Source organism: Macrobrachium nipponense, chromosome 41 (genome assembly GCF_015104395.2).
Source record: "Macrobrachium nipponense isolate FS-2020 chromosome 41, ASM1510439v2, whole genome shotgun sequence".
Taxonomy (NCBI): Eukaryota; Metazoa; Arthropoda; class Malacostraca; order Decapoda; family Palaemonidae; genus Macrobrachium; species Macrobrachium nipponense.
Genome location: NC_061102.1, coordinates 2,853,408 through 2,876,674, shown reverse-complemented (window position 1 = coordinate 2,876,674; position 23,267 = coordinate 2,853,408). Strand labels below are relative to the sequence as shown.

Below are 23,267 nucleotides of genomic sequence, written 5' to 3'. Positions count from 1 at the left end.
GCTAACTCACGCACATTGCAGTAACCATACCTTTTTTGGGATGAGGATTAAATATACTTCATCCTTACAGAGGTTTCATGTGTATAATTCTAAACGATAAATTTAAAGACTGTTGCAACATCTGTGTTTCTGTCTGCTCTGTTTGATCATATTACTTAAATTTCGAGATTTGTAATTCATGAATTTATTAATTTTGTAATATCTTTACCTCTGCTCTGTTTGATTATATTGCTTGCATTTTTACTTTATTAATGATTCAAAAATTTATTTAATTTGTAATACCCGTACCTCTGCTCTATTTGATCATATTGCTTAAATTGCGAGTTTTTTAATGATTCAAAAATTTCTTAAATTTGTAACATCTGTGCCTCTGCTCTGTTTTATCATATTACTTGCATTACGAGTTTTTTTTTAATGATTCAGAAATTTATTCAATTTGTAATATCTGTACCTCTGCCCTGCTTGATAATATTGCTTGCATTTCGAGGTTTTAAATTCACAAATTTAATAAATTTGTAAGTTCTGGTCTTTTGCTCTTAGAATATCGCTTATATTTTTAGCTAAAGTGCTTTTGCTCTGTTTGATAATACTGCTTATATTTTTAGCTTTTTTACGCTTCAGAATTTGTTTATATTTACACCCCTACCGAGCAGTTAGCCTTCGTCGTACATTTTCTTCACAAGTGTTGTTCAAATCGATATTTGAATATGAGTGCGCTTACAAGCACATACACATCGCTAACCGTCTCATGTTCTCGACCGCTGTTAACCGGTTAAAAGCTACGTACAGAGCAAAGAGTTCAAGGTACCAGTATATATCAAAATTAAATCTAATGTTTCGACGATTAAGGAACAACCTTGAAAAAAAGGTCTCTTAAATATCGTGGAGTTTAGTGATTCTGACGCATCGAAGAAAATGAAGAACTATTGTCAATCCTTTTAATTTGGTGTCGGGTCAGTTTTAACATGATATTAAAAAAAGGGACGCTTAGTTTTGGTCTCCCGGTATTTCAGGATTTTCGTGCCCTAATTCATTGCGTTTATTTTTTGGTTTGAACATCTTGCTGTTGCTAAATGCAAGTTTGTTTTATAACGAAGGTTGATTATTGCTGGACGTTTTGGAAATTGGGAAGATGTAGGTCATTATGACATTTGAATATTTCTGCACTCATATATATATATATATATATATATAATATATATATATATAATATATATATATATATATATATATATATAGGGATATATATATATATTAGGGCGTGCCTTGTATGATAAGGCGCCATGAGGTAATGTTAGACTTGCGATAATCTTACGCTAAGTCGGTTGGTATTGCACTTCCATATTCAATGGAGTGTCTGGGGTTTGTAGATCACTTACGAAGTCGGTATTATCTTGTTGGTTATTACGAACGATGTGTTAACTCATGTTGGTTCGGGTGAGGAGGTTCTTGTAGAAAACCTAAGTATAAAAAATTATATATTCTTCTGAAGTTTTACATGGTGAAGATCAGATATGATGTACAAGTCTTCTAATAACGATAGCTTGATCGCTTCTGCCAATGATGATGGCTAATCCTATTCCTCTACATGATAAAGCTTAGGTAAGAGGTACAGGTCTTCTAATCACGATAGCTAACTCTGTTCTGCCTGTCTACCATCTCTGTTACAAGTTATGAAGGAACAGACAGTAGTTTCGAACATATGAACATACATACAAATGACAATAGTTTCATACGAACACACAATCAAAATGAGACACGCTACAGATCACGTAGGCGGTAGTTGTCTCAGCAGGGAGCTTGGCTAATGTTTATAAAACAATTGAATGACTACAGGTGACGGCATGTTATCTTAGCCTACATACTTATTGTATACGTCATCTTTAGCGTCTCTAGTCTGATCACATTCCTGCAAGCAATCTGGTTGACCTCTTTAGTTTTAGACTTTTATATATATGGACTAACATTCCATATTTTTATTATGTAAACACTTACATCAGCTCGGTCAGCTACCAAAACCAACTACTGAATATTACTCAAACTTGACTTGCATTTGACTTATAGGAGTGTGATACAGACACTATGTGAATATATATATATAATAGTAAATAAAAATTCATGGTGTACATGAATTGATTCAAGTAATAAAATATAAAACAATGATTTAGTGGGGTAAATAATAGTGATCACGTGATATATAATGATACAGTTTTTCACTTCATCTCTTTAAGATACTTATGCTACAGAAAATACTAATGTACTCTGGACAATTGCCATCGAATGAAGATTAACATGATAAAAATCATATTTTAACTGATAAAAATTTCATATATGAATTGATAACATTATTAATGTTTATGCTGATTGATTCGTAGATTTTTATGCTAAATGTTATATATCTGATTCATTAATCAATATACTAACTCATATATAACTGCAGATATTGGTAGGAGAAAAGGTAACAGATTGATTATAGGCTACTGATTTGTTTATACATATGTATATGGATTCATATTAATTATGATTAATATATGTGCACTTTAAATAGATTCCTATTGCGTACACGCAAAGATATATTTAGATTCTGTTATTTATGATCATTTATATAAGAGATTCCTATTGCGTACACGCAAAGATATATTTCGACTCTGTTATTTATGATCATTATATATAGGATACATGATACTATATATATAGGATACATGACCCAGAGGTTATACTACTTCACTTTTAACTAGCGTTCGAACAACTTTTCGTCTATTACACAGTTCCAGACAACCACCTATAGCCCAATGAAACGGCCTTTTTCAATGGTTAAAACAAGGGGAAAATTTGCCTGGGCGGGTCCAACGTTCTATTTTTGCGCTCATACTTATTCTCTGCATCCTAAGCTACACGATTACGTTCGCGATGAATCAAAAAAAACATCCCCAGCACGAGTCCTTCGCCAGCAAAGTAGAGTTGAATATCCTTCGGGTCGTAATTGTCGGAAGTATGTCCCTTTTGTAGTCGAATTCCGACAGCCGCTGGAGCGTTCCGCATGAAAACGAGATTAACGACGAGATACGGTGTCGGTCGAAGAAGTCCATGAAATTCCTTTCACATTGTAGGCGGTTGTTACTTGACTGTAGTCGTCCGCTGCGACGAACGATTTTTTGAAGTTGCGATGTGAAACTCTCGTACTGCAGGATACTGTAACCAGGTTCCATTAATCAGCCTGCAAGTGAAATTATACTTGTCACAAGGGCAAAGTAAATTCAGACGACATCCAAATACAGGGGCAGGGAAGAGAGCTATTTAGACCAGACTTAACCCACATGAATTCGCTGATATTTTGGAATTCAAAAGAGTCCGCTGTACAAAACTTTTTTATCCATGGCATTAACAATGAGTGAACTATCCGGTCTATGATACTGTAAAACTATCCATATTATAACAAATAAACAGATATCAATACAAATCCCAAGAAAATTCGATATTACTGTAGTAAATTACTAGACAAAGAAGTGGAAAACGGAGGCTATTTGTAAAGATTGCCAGGCAACATAAGTCAAAGAGAAAGAATTAATCATGATTCTGTATTTCTCTATGCTAACTGAAATTAAGTTGTGATAAACTCTGATCCTATGTGCCCTAACAAAAGTTTCATATTCAATTTTCTCGCGCGCATCCTCTGAGGTTAATTTTTAAAAACTTTATTAATAGGTAGGAGATGCAACGAAAAAACCCACTATGTAACTAATTTCTAAATAAACTTTGGGTTTTTCAAGAAAATGTGACATTTTCCCATGAATGTTTTACTTGAATTGTAATAGGCTAATGTTGCAAGTAAATATTTCATATATACATAACTTGATACTTCTAAATGCTATGAGGTTCAGAAAAAAAAAATTAATTCATTTTGTTGTTATAGAAATTCTATTTGCTTATTTTGTTCATTAATTTTTAAAATGATTGCAAGTCCTTAACTAATTGCATTACACACACGGATAAGAATATGGGTTATGTGGCCTGTCATGTTGCCTATGAACCACATGTGAAGTTCATGAACTAAGCATTCCTTTCTCCAGTGATCTGCTTGCAAGCGGAAGATGAAGCCTGTGCAAGCAGATATTTGAGGTTAAAGGAATCACTGCTGATACGGCAAACGCGACAGACCTTCTAGAACTGATGACGTCGTCACCAGCTTAAGAATTACGTTACTTGCTGTAAGAGATACGACTTTAGGATAAATTTTTTGTTTTTTAATACTCGACCCACATGAGAAGAATGTCTGAAAAAAAAAAACAGTATCAAAAATTGAACAATATATTAGTTTCATGTTGGAATTATGTTAAATTAAATATTCCTTATTCAACTAATGAAAAAGGTTTCCATACAAATTCTCTATATATTATTAGCCCTGTATAAGATTCCATATAGGATTATTCCATAGATAAGATTTTTCACTTCTAGACTTCCTGACTTTAAAATCTCTTTTATTTTATTTTATTTATTTATTTATTTATTTATTATTATTTTTTTTTCATTGACTACGAATATAAATCACCGGGACAGACAATATGTCAGTAGGTTTTGGATATGTGTTTGAACTTTTAGCTTATTTGTCATTACTAAAGCGTTAAGTTAGAGTTCAAATCTTTACGCATATATTTATTTGGATATTTAATGGTTACGTTTTGCTTATTGATATTATCGTGATTCCTTTTTTATTATAATTTGTAACCCTTCCGACTTCTTACAGAGTGTATTATATTGACTCCACTTGTATCCATATTTATTTTATTTTTTTGTTTTTTTTTTCTTTTATATTTATTATTTATATATATTTTTTTTTATATATATTTGATAAATTAATGGTTGGTTGAATATGTGGAAAAGTGTTCTAGCGGCGTACCGTATAAGGCTACTTGCGCATCAATTCTATAGATACAAGATGATAAATGATAAAGGTATTTAAAACCGCGAGGGAACCGCTATAATCCAGTCGTGATCCAATATCACGAGTTGTAACTCGTAAGACATTGACACTTCCTATTTAATTATCCGTTATTCTACCAAACCGATTGACTCTGGTGATAAATATATTATTGGTTTTCTTAATGGAAAGGAATTCACACCACGTGTTATGGAGATTATTATTGATTTACACCACCCGAGTCAGATTATCATGTGTTGAATTCCATGTTTACTGATTTAGCACTCATAAATATTCCTAATGCACTCAATTGCGGTGTTTGTTTTTAGTGCTATTACTTCTATATAACGTGTCAAGGAACTATTAACACTAAGAAGTGTTTATTCCCTCTGTCAGACTTGTAATTCTGTTAATAATTCTACGTATATTCTTTCAAGGATTGATTTGGCACAGGATAGGCCCTTAACTGACAGGTGTCTTAGTGTGTCCCTTGTTTTCATGACACGTGTTACAATCAGTTATGTGCTTTTTATATTTGTAAGCATTGTAGGCCAGTAAAATAGTGATTTGGCTTTCTGTGACATAGTAGAGAACCCTGGATGACGGAATGCAACCAGTTTATGACGATTGGTATGAAAGAGATTATTACTACTACCTGGTCGTTAGTCATCTGCTGTGTTTCTTCGGGTTTTCCTCGTCACGGACCTATATAATATTACATTTGATAATTATTCTGATACACATACTTTAAATATACTTTTGCTTTAGGGTTTCTGCTCGAAGTGTTTATTGTTTTTGCCTAGCCACTGACCCTGTTTCCGTTCGAAGTGTTGTTTGGTGTTTATTCTGCTGACTCTGTTTCCGTTCGAAATGTTTATTGTTTGGGTTATGTCTGTTGACGCTTGCTTTGTTCAGTTTGTAACAGTTCTGCGCTCCAACCCAGATATTCAATGCTCGCGATCTCTTGGGTTAAGGAATTTTCTTGTTTAGATACGGTTTTAACAATAGGTACGGATGTTTCTATATTTTTTAGTCTAATTAATGGTTCTTTGCAGTATGGTGCGGGATTGCGGGATAATGCGTCAGCTATGATAATTGCTTTCCCAGGTAGATATCTTATCTTGGCTCCAAAGACCTGAGTGATCATTTGTCACCGAGTTCCTTTTGGACTGTGATTAAAGCCTTTGAAAAACTCGGTAAAGGACTCATGTTCGGTAAGGACTTTATCAGGATAGCCATAGATTATGAATTAATTAAAATGTACTAAATGAGTTAAAGATACCTAGCCCTTCCTCCTTGCCTATTACTGCATATTTACTTTCAGAGGGCTTTAGTTTACGTGAATAAAAAGCTATAGGGAAGAACTGTTTATCATATTACTGAAGTAGTATCCCTCTTACCCCTTGGTCTGAGGCGTCTGTTGCCATAAAAAAAAATTCCTTATTTAAATCAGGGATTTTTAAGTTAGGTAAGCTGCATTTTCCGCTTTTAAGATATCGAACGCCTGTTGATGCTTTTCAGACCATAATAAATCTACGCTCTTCTTCGTAAGATCTGTTAAAGGAGCTGTCATGATTGAAGAGTTACATATTTACATACGATTTGTAATACCCACTACAGCGCAAAAGTGCTGTATCCCCCTTTTACGTTAATAAGTACCGAAAGAAAAGTTATGAATAGCCGACACCTTACTCATGGACTACTTTTAAGACCTTGACCAGACACATAAAACCTAGATAAACATGTTCGGTTTTAAAAAACTCACGTTTAGATATTTTACTCTGAGATTATTTGTCTTTGTCTCTGTAGCACTAGCTCTACTTTATGTGAATGTACTTCTAAGGTATTAGAAAAGATTACAAGATCAACCATATAAGCATGTAGGGTATCCCCTAAAAGTCTCCAAACACTATATTGTAATTGGGGCGCAACGTAAGCCGGAGGCATACGTAAAAATTGATAGTGTCCCCTGAGTGTGCTGAAAACGGTGTATGAGGTACAATCACTTAGGTAATGGTATCTGGTAAAAGCTTTTAAGTAAGTCCAAGTTGGTGAAAAAAAATTTATTCTAACCTAACAGAGATAAGATGTCGTCGGTACATGGCACTGGAAACTATGGAGTCGTTTCCTTGTTTAAGCGTCAGAAATCTACGCAGATACGCCAAGTCCGATCTTTTATGGCATGACGTTTGAGGGAAAAATTATATGGGCTTATTTGATTTCCTAATGGCTCCTATTACTAACATTTTTCAACTGCGTCATTTACCTCTATTTTGAAATTTCAGTGAGAGTCTATACGAAGGTACGTATATAGCTTTATGTTTGTCCTTATTTGACCGTATTTTGTGTTAAATTACATCCGTTTTTCCCCCAGAGATCACTCGCTAGTGGAGAAACTTCCTGGTATTCAGGTAAAAGATAAAAAAAATTTCTGCTGAATCACCTCTGCTTGAATGACTTTACGGATATTACTTTAGATAGATTAACAGAGAGATTCATCTACGACTGGTTGGGCGGGATTAAAAATTAGCAACAATAAAAAATGCGATATTTATAACTTCCGTATCCACGATAGTATACGTTTGTGGATCACTAGATTTAACTTGTGCTGCTAGTCAACCGTGTCTAGGGCTTTGTTCGCAGAAATCGTTATTTCAGAGTGTCGGGAAGGATTAAAATTTCATTTCCCAGCAAAGTCTTTTTACACGCACTAAGACATTCGAGGGTGCATGCTTCTCGAGATTTTGCGTGCAAAGTGCGACTGCGGTTGTGGGAGAATTCTGTTGGGTCATTTGAACAATGTATTGTTCCTTTATATAAGTTATTATTTGATTAATTGTCTCTTTTTTGTTCAAACTGATTTTGATATGTTTGAAGGTTTATAGGATTTTCCTTTGATAAACACGCCTTATTTTGCAGGATGTAAGATAATATTTTGTGTATCCCTAGATGGATATCTTACAATTACACTAGATACAGATCAATGTTTTTTTATACTATAGAGGTATCTAAGCGCTCGCTTTATCCGGACTTCTCATTAGGGAAGTTCGAACAACAGACGGTGAGTCCGTAAATACAGGATATTACGTGTACTATAGGAATAAACAAGATATTCTAATTTTTACGGCGCGTACAGTCGGGCTTTATCCACCACTACTTATAATAACTTACGTATTAAAAAAAAACGAAAACCTGCTCTGATTACTTTATACGGTCGTGTGTTTCATAGGAAAAATCCTTTTTAATTCAAAAAGATATCGGTATGTATGATCTAACATCGCTTTTCCCCACTCTGCTAGAGTCGCTTATTGTGTGGAATTTGCTTTGCTTTGAAAACTTCGGCAGTTTTGACTAACCTTGACCGCTTGACTAGGTGACACAGTCACCGAGTTTGCTTGTTTGATTCTGAACGGGCTACTGTTTCTATTTCTTTTTGTAATAATTAGGATCCTTCTCTTTATTACCATCGGCAACGTATTGTGTAGCATTATGTTGCTGGTTACGTATAAAGCAATGAATGACGCTATTAGAACTGAGTGATTACTAATAAGACAAGTTATCACTACTGCATACAATATTAAGTGTTTGTACTTCATTCTTTGCTAAAATTTGAAATAGTGAGGGATCCTGGTCAGCGCATTTAGCCTGATGAAAGTTTTTTTACAGACATGTTATTCCTTGCAATCCAGCCATATTTTTAAAGTTAAGTTGAGTCATTGAGGTTCGATATTTTATATAACTCAAAAAACTCAAGGCTAAAAACTGCGATCGGGACTTTGCAAAGGAGCATTTATTGTCATGACCCGAAATAGTGTTACCTCTAATTTATATAGATTTGTACGGGTGTTCCACTTGTTTTTTGTGTGTTTTCTAATCACCACGGTGCTTAACGACCCTATCCATGCATCTGTATACAGACGTCCACTGCGTAAACGCATATTCACTGTTTAATATGATTTGTTACGTAAGGGATTAATATCACCCAAATGATAAAATTAACATAGTATATGATTATGATATTTCAGTAGAACTTCTGGAAACAGACACTCAAAGATAAAAACTCGCAGTAGCAATATCTCAATGATGTAGATAATTTCTGTAAAAAAAATAATAAAAAAAAAGATTAAGAAGTGTCTCGTAACTTCAGCCACAGGAATAACGAAATTCGACCTGCAAAGGAAACACTCAAAGTTACACCAAATGAATATTGTACTTAGCTTGCTTTTGTGGGAAGTCAAGGTGTTCCGATAACGACACACGGCCTTGGTCCTCCTTCTCTATTTAGCGGATGACCTGGTTTGGCTTCAGTTTCCCCGTGCGCGTTGTTTCGATGATTCGAGCCCTTGAAAGATCCGATGCTGCAGACGCGTTCGGTTTGTTTCTTGAAGTGCCTGGAAACGCTCACTAACGATGTTTTCTTGAATGATTCTAATGAGAGACGAGCTTGCGTTGCCGTAGGAAAAAGACACTCGGTTTTGTTTCTTGAAGTTATTCACTAAACGATGATACTAAGTTGGTTGAAGAATCTGTTGCTTTCGTCGTCGTTGAAGAGTTCTTATTGTTTTCTGAAGTCGCTCACTAACGATGATACTATGTTGCTTGAAGAATCTGCTGCTTCCGTCGTCGTTGACTTCTTTATGATACATGATTTATTATTCTGGTTTTTCTTCGTAGGACGTTGTAGAGTTCGTCTGGTACGCTGGCCACCAATATTAGGGCTAGTGCCTTGTATGATAAGGCGCCCTATGAGGTAATGTTAGACTTGCGATAATCTTACGCTAAGTCGGTTGGTATTGCACTTCCATATTCAATGGAGTGTCTGGGGGTTTGTAGATCACTTACGAAGTCCGGTATTATCTTGTTGGTTATTACGACGATGTGTTAAACTCATGTTGGTTCGGTGAGGAGGTTCTTGTAGAAAACACCTAAGTATAAAAAATTATATATTCTTCTGAAGTTTAACATGGTGAAGATCAGATATGATTGTACAAGTCTTCTAATAACGATAGCTTGATCGCTTCTGCCAATGATGATGGCTAATCCTATTCCTCTACATGATAAAGCTTAGGTAAAGAGGTACAGGTCTTCTAATGACGATAGCTAACTCTGTTCTGCCTGTCTACCATCTTCTGTTACAAGTTATGAAGGAACAGACAGTAGTTCGAACATATGAACATACATACAAATGACATAGTTTCATACGAACACACAATCAAAATGAGACACGCTACAGATCACGTAGGCGGTGGTAGTTGTCTCAAGCGGAGGAGCTTGGACTAAATGTTTTAAATTAAACAATTGAATGACTACAGGTGACGGCATGTTATCTTAGCCTACATACTTATTGTATACGTCATCTTTAGCGTCTCTAGTCTGATCACATTCCTGCAAGCAATCTGGTTGACCTCTTTAAGTTTTAGACTTTTATATATGGACTAACATTCCATATTTTTATTATGTAAACACTTACATATATATAGATATATAGGTATTATTAGTATATATATGATAATATATTATATGTATATATATATATATATATATATGTATAGTTGGCTATACATTATGTTTATACATTTACATCATATATTATTCTTTATAACATAAACTACATATGTATAATATAATATTATCTAATATAAATAAAATAACTATATATACATATATACATATATATGTATATATGTTTTTGTGACTAGGGGTTCATGGTATATAATAATAATAAATAATAATAATAATAATAATAATAATAATAATAATAATAATAATTAATAATATAATAATAACTAATACTGATAAAAAATATATCCACAATTATATATTTAAAATATATTTCTATGTAACTGGTGTTCGAAAGTCTTTGTTCTATTTTTACATAGAAATATATTTTTATTATATAATTGTGGATATTTTTTAACAATTTGTTTTCACGAGACTGAATTTCTTAATTATAATAATAATAATAATAATAATAATAATAATAATAATAATAATAATAATAATAATAGCGATACACATTCTGATGACCTCATCTCCCGGTGTTGAGGGCTGAAGGGACCGAAATTGGGATTACCTGCAATTAGCATATCTCTCAATAATTAAGTCCCTGATTAAGTCCTAATTAGCCATTTTCCTAAGTCGAAGTCGTTAGCGGCTTTATTTCGGCCTCTTTGTTAAGAGATGCTAAGGGATTAAGGAGATAATTAGATAGCCGTTTGAAATTTAATGAGGCTTGTTGGACGTTTTATTTTTTATTTTTCAAACTATATCTAACGGTGTATTATTATTATTATTATTATTATTATTATATATTAATAAATTGCCCGGTAATTCTGTCCTTGTAATTTGTGGTATATATAACATTATATTTACATGTAACATCTATATTATATGTAGTATATGTATATGATATTATATATTATATATATATATATATATATATATATATATATATATATATATATATATATATATATATATATATATTTTATATATGTGTGTGTGTGTTTGTGTATTCTTGGAACATACAGATTAGGACGAGCTCAGTAAACTCCTAACAAACAATTTCAAACCTCGTTTTCCCATTGTGCAATTGTTTCCCGTTGTTTATGTGTTTACAATTAAACTGTGAATAAATTTCATTACAATTTACAACCGTTAGTGTTTTATGCTAATAGCTTTCTTGACAATCACGTGAGATGTTTTTTTACTTCTGTTAATATGAACGTTATTTAACGATGTTTGGATACCAATTCACCTGCTCCTTTATTGCTCTTTTATATTCTTTTATTACTTTGTTCTTCTCCATTATTGCTCTTTCCTTTAGTTATATGGTGGGAACTGCTTTTTGTTAAAGCCTAATATATATCAAAATTTATTTTATTGTATTACAATCTAAACCTATAATGCAGTCCTGCCAATTCATATTTTCCTTGGGTTATTTTGTATGAAGACTTGTTTTATTTTACCCTAAATTATATTAAGATTTATTGCAATAAATTCATGGTTAATTTTATTGCAATAAATTCTAAACCTGCAATATAGTATGGCCAATTCACATGCCCCTTTGGTTATTATGTATGAAAACTTTTTATTCCACCCTAAATTATATCAAGATTTATTGCAATAAATTCAATATTTGTTTTATTGCAATAAATTCTAAACCTGCAATACTACACTGTTCAAGTCACTTGTTCCTTTAGTTATTACATATGAAAACTTTATTATTCCACCCTAAATTTATATAAAGTTTTATGACAATAAATTCAAGATTTATTTTATTGTATGAAGACTTTATTTTACCCTAAATTGATATCAAGATTTATGACAATAAATTCGAAATTTATTTTATTCAATGAAGACTTTTTATTCCCCCCTAAATTTGTATCAGATTTATGACAATAAATTCAAGATTTATTTTATTGCAATAAATCCTATACTTGCATTACAGCGCTGCCCAATTCACCCGCTCCATTTTGTATGAAGACTTTCTATTTCACCCTAAATTATATCAAGATTTATTGTAATAAATTCAAGATTTATTTTATTATTTTACTGTAATAAATTCTACACCTGCAATGCAGTATTGCCAATTCACCTGCTCCCTTTAGTTATAATGTATGAATACTTTTTATTCCCCCCTAAATTTATATCCAGATTTATGGCAATAAATTCATGATTGATTTTATTATTTTATTGCAATAAATTCTAAAACTGCAATGCAGTACTGCCAATTCACCTGTTTTTATTTTGTCCTAAATTTTATAAAGATTTATAACCATAAATTCAAGATTTGTTTTATTGCAAAATATTCCAAACCTGCAATAGAGCCCTGCCTATTCACCTGTTCTTAATTAGACTCTCTCCCCCTCTCCCCCAAACAGGTGGTGGAACTAGGCGACACCTGGGCAACTGCTAACATCAAACTGCCCGCGATGACTGGCGACCAGACCCACTGGTTCCTCTGCGTACGGGAGAATGACTCAGATGCCCCATACCACCAGGGGCACGACTCTTGGCTCACGATGAAGAGCTACGCCCAGCTCTTGCCCATGTGGCTCCAGGTGGGTAGTGGAGGAGATCGGGTCTTGATCGTGGGCCATTGTATATGCTCGAATTTAAGACTATTCTGAAGTTCAAGCGAAGATGCGATGCGTTGCTACCCTAATATATATTTTAATACGTTTTTATCTATTTTATGAATTCATTTTTCTTCTTTTTGTAATAAGTGAGAGATCTCTTTTTTCTGTATTTCCCTTGACCTCGTCTCACTTCTTCCTAATGGACACCTTCATATTCATTGGATCCTTCGGTGGGCTTGTTCCATTGACTAATTTATTGAATAATTTATTTATCTGTTTGCTAGGTCATGTTAATGTTGCCTTGCTGTGCCTATCAGGTCTCTGTTTATTTATTTATTTATTTATTTACTTATTTATTTATGTATTTATTCATTTGTCAGGCCATGTTCATCGTGGTCCTTCTGTGCCTATCAGGCCTCTAATTAGTTAATTGATTTATTTATTTGTTTATCTATTCATTGATTTATTTACTTATTTATGTATTCATTTGTTCATTCATACGTCAGTTTATCTTAATTGATTTATTTATTTACTTAATTGTTTGTTTTTGTCAGGGCATGTTCATCGTAGTCTTTCTGTGCCTGTTCGGCCTATTGTTATTTATTTATCTATTAATTGATTTATTAACTTATTTATTTATTCATTTATTCATTCATTCGTTAGTTTACCTATTAATTGATTTATTTTTTACTTATTTGTTTGTTTTTGTCAGGCCATGTTCATCGTAGTCCTTCTGTGCCTGTCCAGCCTATTATTAATTATTTATTTATTCATTCATTCATTCATTTGTCAGGCTATGTTCATCGTAGTCCTGCTGTGCCTCTCAGGACTCTTCTCGGGTCTGAACCTCGGGCTGATGGCCCTGGACAAGACGGAGCTCAAGATCGTCTCCAACACGGGCTCCCCGATCGAGAAACGCTACGCCAAGGCCATCGAACCCGTCCGCGCCCACGGCAACTTCCTCCTGTGCACGCTCCTGCTGGGGAACGTGTTGGTCAACTCGTCCCTCACCATCCTCTTGGACGAACTGTCCACCGGCCTCATCGCCGTCATCGGGTCCACCATCGGCATCGTCATCTTCGGTGAAATCATCCCCCAAGGTGAGGTGTGGGGTCTCATGTCGTTTCAGGCTGGGAACGGGAATGTTTTAAAACTGTGGTTAATTAATTAATTAATTAATTTTAGAAGCCACAACTATCACATATAAGAAAATTAACATTTGGCAATGCAGTTAATAATTGGGAATGTTTTTAAGCCGTGGTTTATTGATTCATTTTATTTCTGAAGCCACAACTGTCACATACGAGAAAATTAACATTTGATCATACTATTGCCTCGAATATAGACAGTAATGGGAATATTTTTAAACCGTGGTCTTTTAATTAATTTAAATTTTAAAACCACAACTAACACATAAGAAAAGTATAGAATCATCCCCCAAGGTGAGGTGTGGGGGTCTCTCGAGTCATTTCAGGCAGTTAATGACGGGAGTGTTTTTAAACCGTGGTTAATTAATTAATTAAGTCATTTAATTTCTGAAACCATAACTATCACATATAAGAAAAGTAACATTTGGCAATGCAATTACCTCGAATATAGACGGAAAGTAACCATCGTTTTTACCCCTAAGAATATAGACATTTCTTCTGATGTTTAGAATCACTTATTTATTTTTTTTTTTTTCGCATCCGATCGCAGCTGTTTGTTCCCGCCACGGCCTGGCTGTTGGTGCCCGAACCGTGTGGTTGGTGAGGGTGTTCATGGTGATCACAGGGCCCGCCTCATACCCAATTTCCAAGGTAAGTAAGGGCGTGCTTTTTTTATTCCTTGTAAAATTCATTGTTTATATTTTTTGCTTGTGTGTGTGTGTGTGTATGTTAAATAAGTGGCCGTTTGTTCCTAATGACATTGTTTATTTTTTCCTTTGTGTCTGTGTTTGTTCATTTTGCATTTGTTTTTTTGTCCTTTGTTTGTGTGTGTTTATCAATGGGTGTTTGTTCCTTTTGCAATTTTTTTGTCCTTTGTGTTTATGAGTGGCTGTTTGTTCCTTTTGCCATTGTTTATTTTGTCCTTTGTTTGTTCATTTATGAGTGGCTGTTTGTTCCTTTTGCCCTTGTTTATTTTGTCCTTTGTTTGTTCATTATGAGTGGTTGTTTGTTCCTGTGGAAATTGTTTGTTTTGTCCTTTGTTTTTGTGTTTTTATGAGTGGCTGTTTGTTCATTTGGCAAATGTTTATTTAGTAGTTTGTTTGTGTATGTTTGAGTGGCTGTTTGTTCATTCTAAAATTAATGTTGATATTTTATTTTGTTTTGTATTTGTTTATGATTAACTGTTTGTTCCTACTAAAACCAATTGTTTATTTTGTTTTTTGTCCGTGTTTGTGAGTGGGCCGTTTGTTTCTTATAAAACGAATTGTTTGTTTTGGTCTTTTGTCGATGAGTGTCAATTTGTCCCTTCGAAAACAACTTATTTGTTTATCTTTAGATTGTGTGTTAGTTTGTGAGTGGCTGTTTGTTCCTTCTAAAACGAATTGTTTGTTTTGGTGTTTCGTTTGCATTTGTTAGTGAACGGCTGTTTGTTCCTTTTGAAATTATTTGTTTTGTCTTTTATTTGTTTATGTTTGTGAGTGGTTGCCTGTTCCATTTGAAATTTTTTATTTTGTCTCATTTGTTTTGTTTGTGAGTGGCTGTTTGTTCCGTTTGAAATTGTTTAGTTTGTCTCTTATTTGTTTTTGTTTGTGAGTGGCTGTTTGTTCCTTCTAAAAGTAATTGTTTTTTTTTTCTTTTCTGCCACAGATCCTCGACTTGGTGCTAGGAGAAGAAATCGGCAGCACCTACAACAGAGAGCGCCTCAAAGAACTGATTAGGGTAAGTGGAATGATAAAGTATCCGAGCCTAGGAACACGAAATACGGTAGAGAATTCCACGTTCCCAAAAACTCAGTAGTGGACGGGAGGGAGGAATGAAGGGGAGAGATATCTGTGTAACATATTTACGTATTTATTTATTTGCTAACTCGTCTTTTTTTCTCATTACCCTCTCTCTCTCTCTCTCTCTCTCTCTCTCTCTCTCTCTCTCTCTCTCTCTCTCTCTCTCTCTCTCTCTCTCTCTCTCTCTCTCTCTCTCTCTGAAATAACTGATCCCTTCTTTCAAATGGATTGCATATTTTTTGGATTATAAGTTAATGACCCCTGTGGTGGGCTTGTTTCTTGTGAACAGGGTCCGGGTTCTGAAGGATAGTAAAATAATAATTGAATTTCAAGTCAGTGCCCCCTTGGGATTGTTCTCAATATAATAATGATAATAATAATAATAGAATTTCAAGTCAGTGACCCCTTGGGCTTGTTCTCAATAATAATAATATTAACGCCTACGGAATAATACCAGCACTGACGACGACCCCTGCTTGACCTGGACCTGATATCCTTTTCCAATAAAAGATTACCTTCAGCATTTATAATTTTTGAAAAATCCCAATATGAATATTGGTCAGTTACTCAGAAACATCGCTGAGCCTGAGAAGCGAATTGTAAGGAAAACGGAAAAAACAATATATAAAATCATCTCGCTTAATTCTGCCATTCTTTTTAACAGTATTTGCCTAAAAGAGGGTCTTCTACCAAAATAATAATAATAATAATAATAATAATAATAATAATAATAAATAATAATAAATATTGATTTCATTTTCGATGGGCTCTGAAGGCGAGACCATCCCTGGGATATGCGGCCTCCTTTTATTGGGGATATCCCTAGTTGGGGCGCCCCAGCAAGGCTCCAATCACACACTGTGTGTGGATAAGCACGGGCGGGGGCGTGTGTCGGGTGGGGGGGGGGGTGGGGGGGGGGGGGGGGGGGGGGGGGGGGGGGGGGGGGGGGGGGGGGGGGGGGGGGGGGTGGGGGGGGGGATGGGGGGGGGGGGGGGGGGGGGGGGGGGGGGGGGGGGGGGGGCGGGGGGGGGGGGGGGGGGGGGGTGGGGGGGGGGGGGGGGGGGGGGGGGGGGGGGGGGGGGGGGGGGGGGGGGGGGGGGGGGGGGGGGGTGGGGCGGGTTTGTTTTGTGGGTCATAGGGCACTGCCCAAGTTGCGGGTGAGGGTTAGGTTAGGAATCTGAATGATTTTGGGGTTAAGAGATTTTTGATATATATATATTCTTTTTTTATATCTATCGAAGATGCATATAGAAAATGTCTTGAAGATTTATATAAAAAATAAAAAATATCTTGTTAAGATTTATATATATTGAAGATTTATATAAAATATATCTTGAAGGTTTGTACCAAAAATATATATTGAAGATTTACGTAAAAAATATCTTAGAAGGTTTTATATAAGAGATATCTTGAAGATTTATATAGAATATATCGAAGATTTATATAAAAATATATCGAAGATTTATATAAAAATATCTTGAAGATTTGTATAGAAATATATTGAAATGTACAAAAATATATTGAAGATTTGTGTAAGATATATCTTAAAGATTAATATAAAAAAATATCTTGGAGGATTTACATGAAAATATCTAGAAGACTTATATAAGAAATGTCTTGGAGATTTTTTTCCTATAAAAAAGTCTTGAAGAGTTATTAAATGTATTTTATATATTCTCAATGTACATATAGCATTCTGGAGTCGAATAGGCAAAATAGAGTTTATTGCAGATGAAAGTCAATAAATGCATAAAGTTGCCCAAGTTTCTTCAGAATAATTTTGTTGTGAGTTGCCCAAGTCCCAGCAGTAATTTATTTTGTTTTATTTATTTATTTATTTATTTATTTTACGATTTGCAGTCATGTTTCATTCATTGCCTAACTGCAGAATATCCCAAGCAGCAGCTCCTCGTGAACTTGAACCGCGTAACCCTGTGCATCTTACGCCATCTCTGACGTAACTCAAATGACCCCCTCTCTCGTCCTACGATGTGGCAACGCTTCGTCCGGTTGTACAGTTTCTTTCATTGTGTCCTGTTAATTCATTCATTTCCTTTTGGGCAGAGACTGTCAATGAATGGAGGGGGGAATGGGGGAAGGGTGAGGGAAGGGGGGCGTACTGCCCCATATTCTTTTTAATGATTTTGGGGATGCCAATAATGGGCTGGAAAGTGTTGGGGGGAGGGAAGGGCGGGGACAGTGAGGCATTCTAATTGACAAGGTCATCTGTTTTACTTGTTTTTTTATTTTTTTTTTTTTTCTAAAATTTTTTTTTATTTCATCTGTCAGCCTGTTACCTACATGACACCAAAGCCTAAGTGAATCCGGCTTTTGTTAATTCCTCCATTTGGAGTTGGAGAATACGTCAGTTTCCTGCTGTTTGTAAAAGAAAATGTAATGACACAAATGTTCGGGAAATAGTTAGCTATTGTTCTGTCCTTGTGACATAGAAATGAAAAGCAAAAGGAAGTGTATATATATATATATATATATAGGGTATATATAATATATATATTATATATATATATATATGATATATGTACTTTAAAATGTTCTAATCGTTCTATCTTGTGACATTGAAATGAAAACAAAAGGAAGTATATATATATATCTATATATATATATATATATATATATATATATATATATATATAAGACTGACCAATACTTTATGGGATTCTGTTCTATAGGCAATAGCTAGTCACCAGCAATACTATATTTTGCAACGAAGCTCCATATCTCAAGCTCGCTCATGACGAAACGTAGTCAATAGCATGTACATTTTTTTTTCTTAATATTGTTTTATTGTGCGTCAGTGAATAGATTTCTTAGTGGTTGGTCTTGAGAAATGCCATCATTTATTATGGTTTTTATTCTCCCGCGTCAAAGGAGGACATTGGAGTTAGCCACAAGTCGAAATTTGCTGTGTAAAAAATTGTGTCAATTGTTGAATCACGTACCAAGTGTGTTGGCATTCAAGTTATTTATAATCTTACGTCGTGGAGAATCTATGTGAAATTGAAAGGTTTTTACTGTTATTTTTTTCAAAATACGAATATGTCTAAAACGCCTTATATAGACCCTCCCCCACAATGACGTCATCATAGTTGCCAATAATAGTAAAATACCTATTATGAAACATTCCACGTTCCCCTCTTGAGACGCAATATCCAACACAGGTTTTTTTCATATCATCCTCCTGTTTCCATAGATACAGAGATGCTGGCGCCTATTTCGTTGCTCTGGAGGAGAACTGTTGTCAGCGTGACATTCCCCATTCTATTATCGGCTGCAACTGGGTGTTTCGTAGTGTTTTTGACATTCGTTTAGGACTGCTTTCGTTGCTGGTAGTTTAGTAATTATTATTCCATAGATCATCAAAGTTACGCTACCCTAATTTTAGGGTAGTTATACATTAATATGTATACCCTTACATATTAATGTATAACTACTCTAAAATTAGGGTAGCGTAACTTGGATGATCTACGGAATAATAAATTATTTCACAAAAGAATCTGGCTAATCTTGGTCGGCTAACAAACCAAACTGACTCATAGTTAATTCCCGTCTTATTATCTCTCTCTCTCTCTCTCTCTCTCTCAATCCTAATCTCTCTCTCTCTTCTCTCTCTCCTCTCTCAGGCTCATATGTCCCTTTATTTCATATCTCTCCCTCTCTTATCATAATCCCTTATTACTCTCTCTCTCTCCTCTCTCTTCTCTCTCTCTCCCCCTCTCTCTCTCTCGTCCTCTCTCTCTCTCTCTCTCTCTTTTAATGCTCTAGTGTCTTATGTTTTCTAGTGTCAATGGGTGGCTTTTTAGTTTATTGATAATGTATATATATATATAATATATATATATATATTTATATATATATATATATATATATTTATGAGTGAAACAGAATCGTCCACAAGAACCTACGTGATTCGTAAAACAGAATCTTCTGGAATCATCTCTCTGGTTTGTGAAGGTCACACCCCCCCCCCCCTCTTGTTTATTAATATAAACGATGGTTCCATTGTCAAAAGAGGACAGCCGAATTATTTTATGAGGCAATAAAGGTCTCTCTCTCCTCTCTCTCTCTCTCTCTCTCTCTCTCTCTCTCTCTCTCTCTCTCCATGTAACCTTAACGGCTAAGTCATACGTGGAATGAACTTTAAGCAGTGCTATTATCGAGTTACAGATACAACCCGTTTCAGATGCCACGACAACCACTAGGGTCCAGAATGTCACGAATGCGACCAGGTAAACGACGTGTATTAATATATTAAATAAAGCCTTCGTATTAAAATGTAGCCGTATGATTTATTTGTCGAATTTTGCTCATAAATCTTTGAAGCGATTATTCAGAAGAATTAAATTAATTTTCTTATGCCTTGACTGGGCTTTGGAGGGTTCGTGTCCCTGGGCTGGTATTGTGCCCTCGTGCCCGCTTGCACGCCCATACGTACGTATGTATGCACGCCCGCACGGCAGTAGGAGAAAAAATATGTATGTATTGTATATACATACATACATGCATATATCTAAAATGTGTTTATATGAGTGAATGATTGTTTTATCAATTATTATTATTATTATTATTATTATTATTATTATTATTATTATTATTATTATTTTTATTGACACCAAGATCAAATAATTATCTTCGAGAATGATCTGTGATGAATTTGGACCCTTACCAAAAAAAAAAAAAAAATAAATAAATAAATAAAATAGAAAAAATAAAAAAACCGAGGAATACGTTGATTGGGCATTTCGTAATGCCCTCCTTGGCCGTGGCACTGCCGAAAGGTCAAAGGTCAAGATGACTAAGAAATATAAAAAGTCACTGGCGAGAGTCTAGCGATGATGATTATATACCACTAGTCTGAGGTTGCATAAGACAAGGATACTCTCTCTCTCTCTCTCTCTCTCTCTCTCTCTCTCTCTCTCTCTCTCTCTCTCTCTCTCCTTCGTGTGACACGTGGAATAAACTGCCACCAGAAGTTGTAAACAGCAACAATGTGGAAGAGTTTAAAAGAAAGCTAGACAAAATCATTAGGAGGACACAGTGAATGCGCTGTAAAACCTGCTCCTACTGATAAGTGTCCACACGTTTCCTCTTAGGATGGACTAACAAGTCTTTGAAGACATCCTAATCCTTGTAACTCCTTGTGACATCAAGTTGAATGCTATTGACGAGGAGACAGATAACATCAGGTGTACGAGTTGACAGTTGGTCTATTCAGTGTGGACAAGTCGCACATCCGTTAGTTAGGCCGAGTCACGAAGTGTGTGTGTGTGTGTGTGTGTGAAGTTCCCCCTTGGTAGGTTCGAGTCTCTCTCTCTCTCTCTCTCTCTCTCTCTCTCTCTCTCTCTCTCTCTCTCTCCTGTGCTCATAAGGATGGCATTCCGCTGCACAAGTGGTAAGTTTGGGTAATCGTCATTCATAATTATTTTCATGCAGTTTTGCATATTGGCTCGTTATCTTGTGTAGAATTTTTTGTATATATATCTTAGTGATGCAGAGAAACTACGATAATCATAATAATGATAATAATAATGATAAATGAAGATTTTTCAAATCGTGTTGCTTTGTACATGTTTCTACCCAACGAAAAAAAAAATTATCGAAAGTTCTGAAAACTGCAAAGTTTACTTAGAAAGGAAAAATACGTTTAAGGCCGTGCTATTTTTGCGCATAGTGAAATCAAATCATCCGTATGATGAACATTTCATCATGGATTTAGAGTTCTCTGTGACCACGGGATTAAGTTACACCTAAATTAAATTATGATACTTCAGACTGCTTTTATGTCGGGGGAAATATCCGTACATAATTCCCTTCAAATGTAAAGTATCCCATTCAAATATATATATATCTTATATATATATATATATATATATATAATATAATATATAATATTTATATATTATATATCTTTATTATATAATAAATGCCCTGTGTATGTACGTATGCATGTAGGTTTGTATGTGTGTGTGTGTGTTTGCGCCTACAGAATTGCTACAACTGCTATCAATTTACAACGCCACTTGATAGAAAATCTATTCACACTCATGCGGGTGAGAGATGGTAACTCTCTCTCTCTCTCTCTCTCTCTCTCTCTCTCTCTCTCTCTCTCTCTCTCTCTAAACACACCGCAGGCAGCAGCCCGATTGGAGCGGTTATGGTTATGACTTTGTCAACCAAAGCTTTGAATGGAGCAGGCCTAGTAGGCCTATGTTGAGATGTAGGTCAGCTACACGTTTTATTCTCTCCATCTTTATCTAGCCTTGGTAAATGACTATGAGGTCGTAAGGTTTGTGGCGTCATATTCGCTTCGTAAGAGGATTAACAGTAGATTAGAAGAGGGTTTATTTGTACGTACGGTCTAGCTGGTACGGAACAGTCTTAGACTTATAACTCTGTTCTGCCCGTCTTCCAGTTCATAAAGTCGTCCCTGACTATTTTCATTGTTTAATCTATCTTCGATTTCTGGTACCACGGCATTTTAATCCATGTACGAGCGCAGAAATTCGTTCATTAGCAACAATCCTATCGCCACGCGAAACATTCCTCTTAATCGCAAGTATATAATCCTTACTCATACATCACCGCTCTATTAGGTGTGGCATTGTTGCTCATGCATTGGCATTCGTATGCGTGTAACGAGGCTTCGTTCACTGGGTTAGTCAATCAGGGGGGGAGGAGTTTAGAGGGGGTGGGGGGCGTTTAAGAAGATGCCGTGAGGTCATTGCTCGTCTTTGCAGTAACATGACGGTTTCGATGAATTTGAAATATGTTTAAATAAAAGAAAATGGTTTATAGGTCTACAGTCATTTGTAACCGCAGGCATTCTCCCGCCATTGCCACCTCTCACACGCTCTTCTTTCCTAATCTTTCCTGCCCAGCATCTTCCTCTCCTCCTCCTCCTTCCTCCCCCTCCTCTCACTATTCCATCAACCTTCTCTCTCTCTCTTCCCGCCTTGCATAGCTGCGAGCGACCTCTCCCACTCATTGTAGATTTAACGACGTATTGATTACCTGTTATGGCAATCCGCGTCTGGTTTTCGGATGCTGTGTGTGTGTGTGTGTGTGGGTGGGGACCCGATGACGGTTATGCCTTCCCTTCGAAGCACTCAGTAATATATTTTCAGGTTGATTTTATATTTAATCTTATGGGCTGTTTATGCATATATCATTCCTGCCGGAAGGCGAGAGTGCTCTTTGTATATATTTATAATATATTTATTCATAATAGAACATGTGACATTCTATACTCTGTCCATCCGCCTGTGGTGTTTGTATATGGTAACACTGCGTCCCGGGCTTTAGATAGTTACATTCAGCTTAC

The 23,267-nt window shown here is 35.3% G+C and overlaps 1 protein-coding gene across 4 annotated transcripts in view; it reads left to right on the top strand.

Annotated features, from left to right (window-relative positions):
* Nucleotides 1-23,267, top strand: part of LOC135212430 (unextended protein-like) — a 173,990-nt gene that overhangs the window by 50,127 nt on the left and 100,596 nt on the right. For all 4 annotated transcript variants that reach the window (XR_010313899.1, XR_010313900.1, XM_064245795.1 and 1 more), the window contains exons 3-6: nt 12,802-12,981; nt 13,793-14,099; nt 14,698-14,798; nt 15,795-15,866. Coding sequence is in view for 2 of the 4 variants with exons in the window: in XM_064245795.1 (XP_064101865.1) it covers nt 12,802-12,981; nt 13,793-14,099; nt 14,698-14,798; nt 15,795-15,866 (660 nt within the window). In the remaining 2 variants the exon portion in view is untranslated. The remainder of the gene's footprint in view (nt 1-12,801; nt 12,982-13,792; nt 14,100-14,697; nt 14,799-15,794; nt 15,867-23,267) is intronic.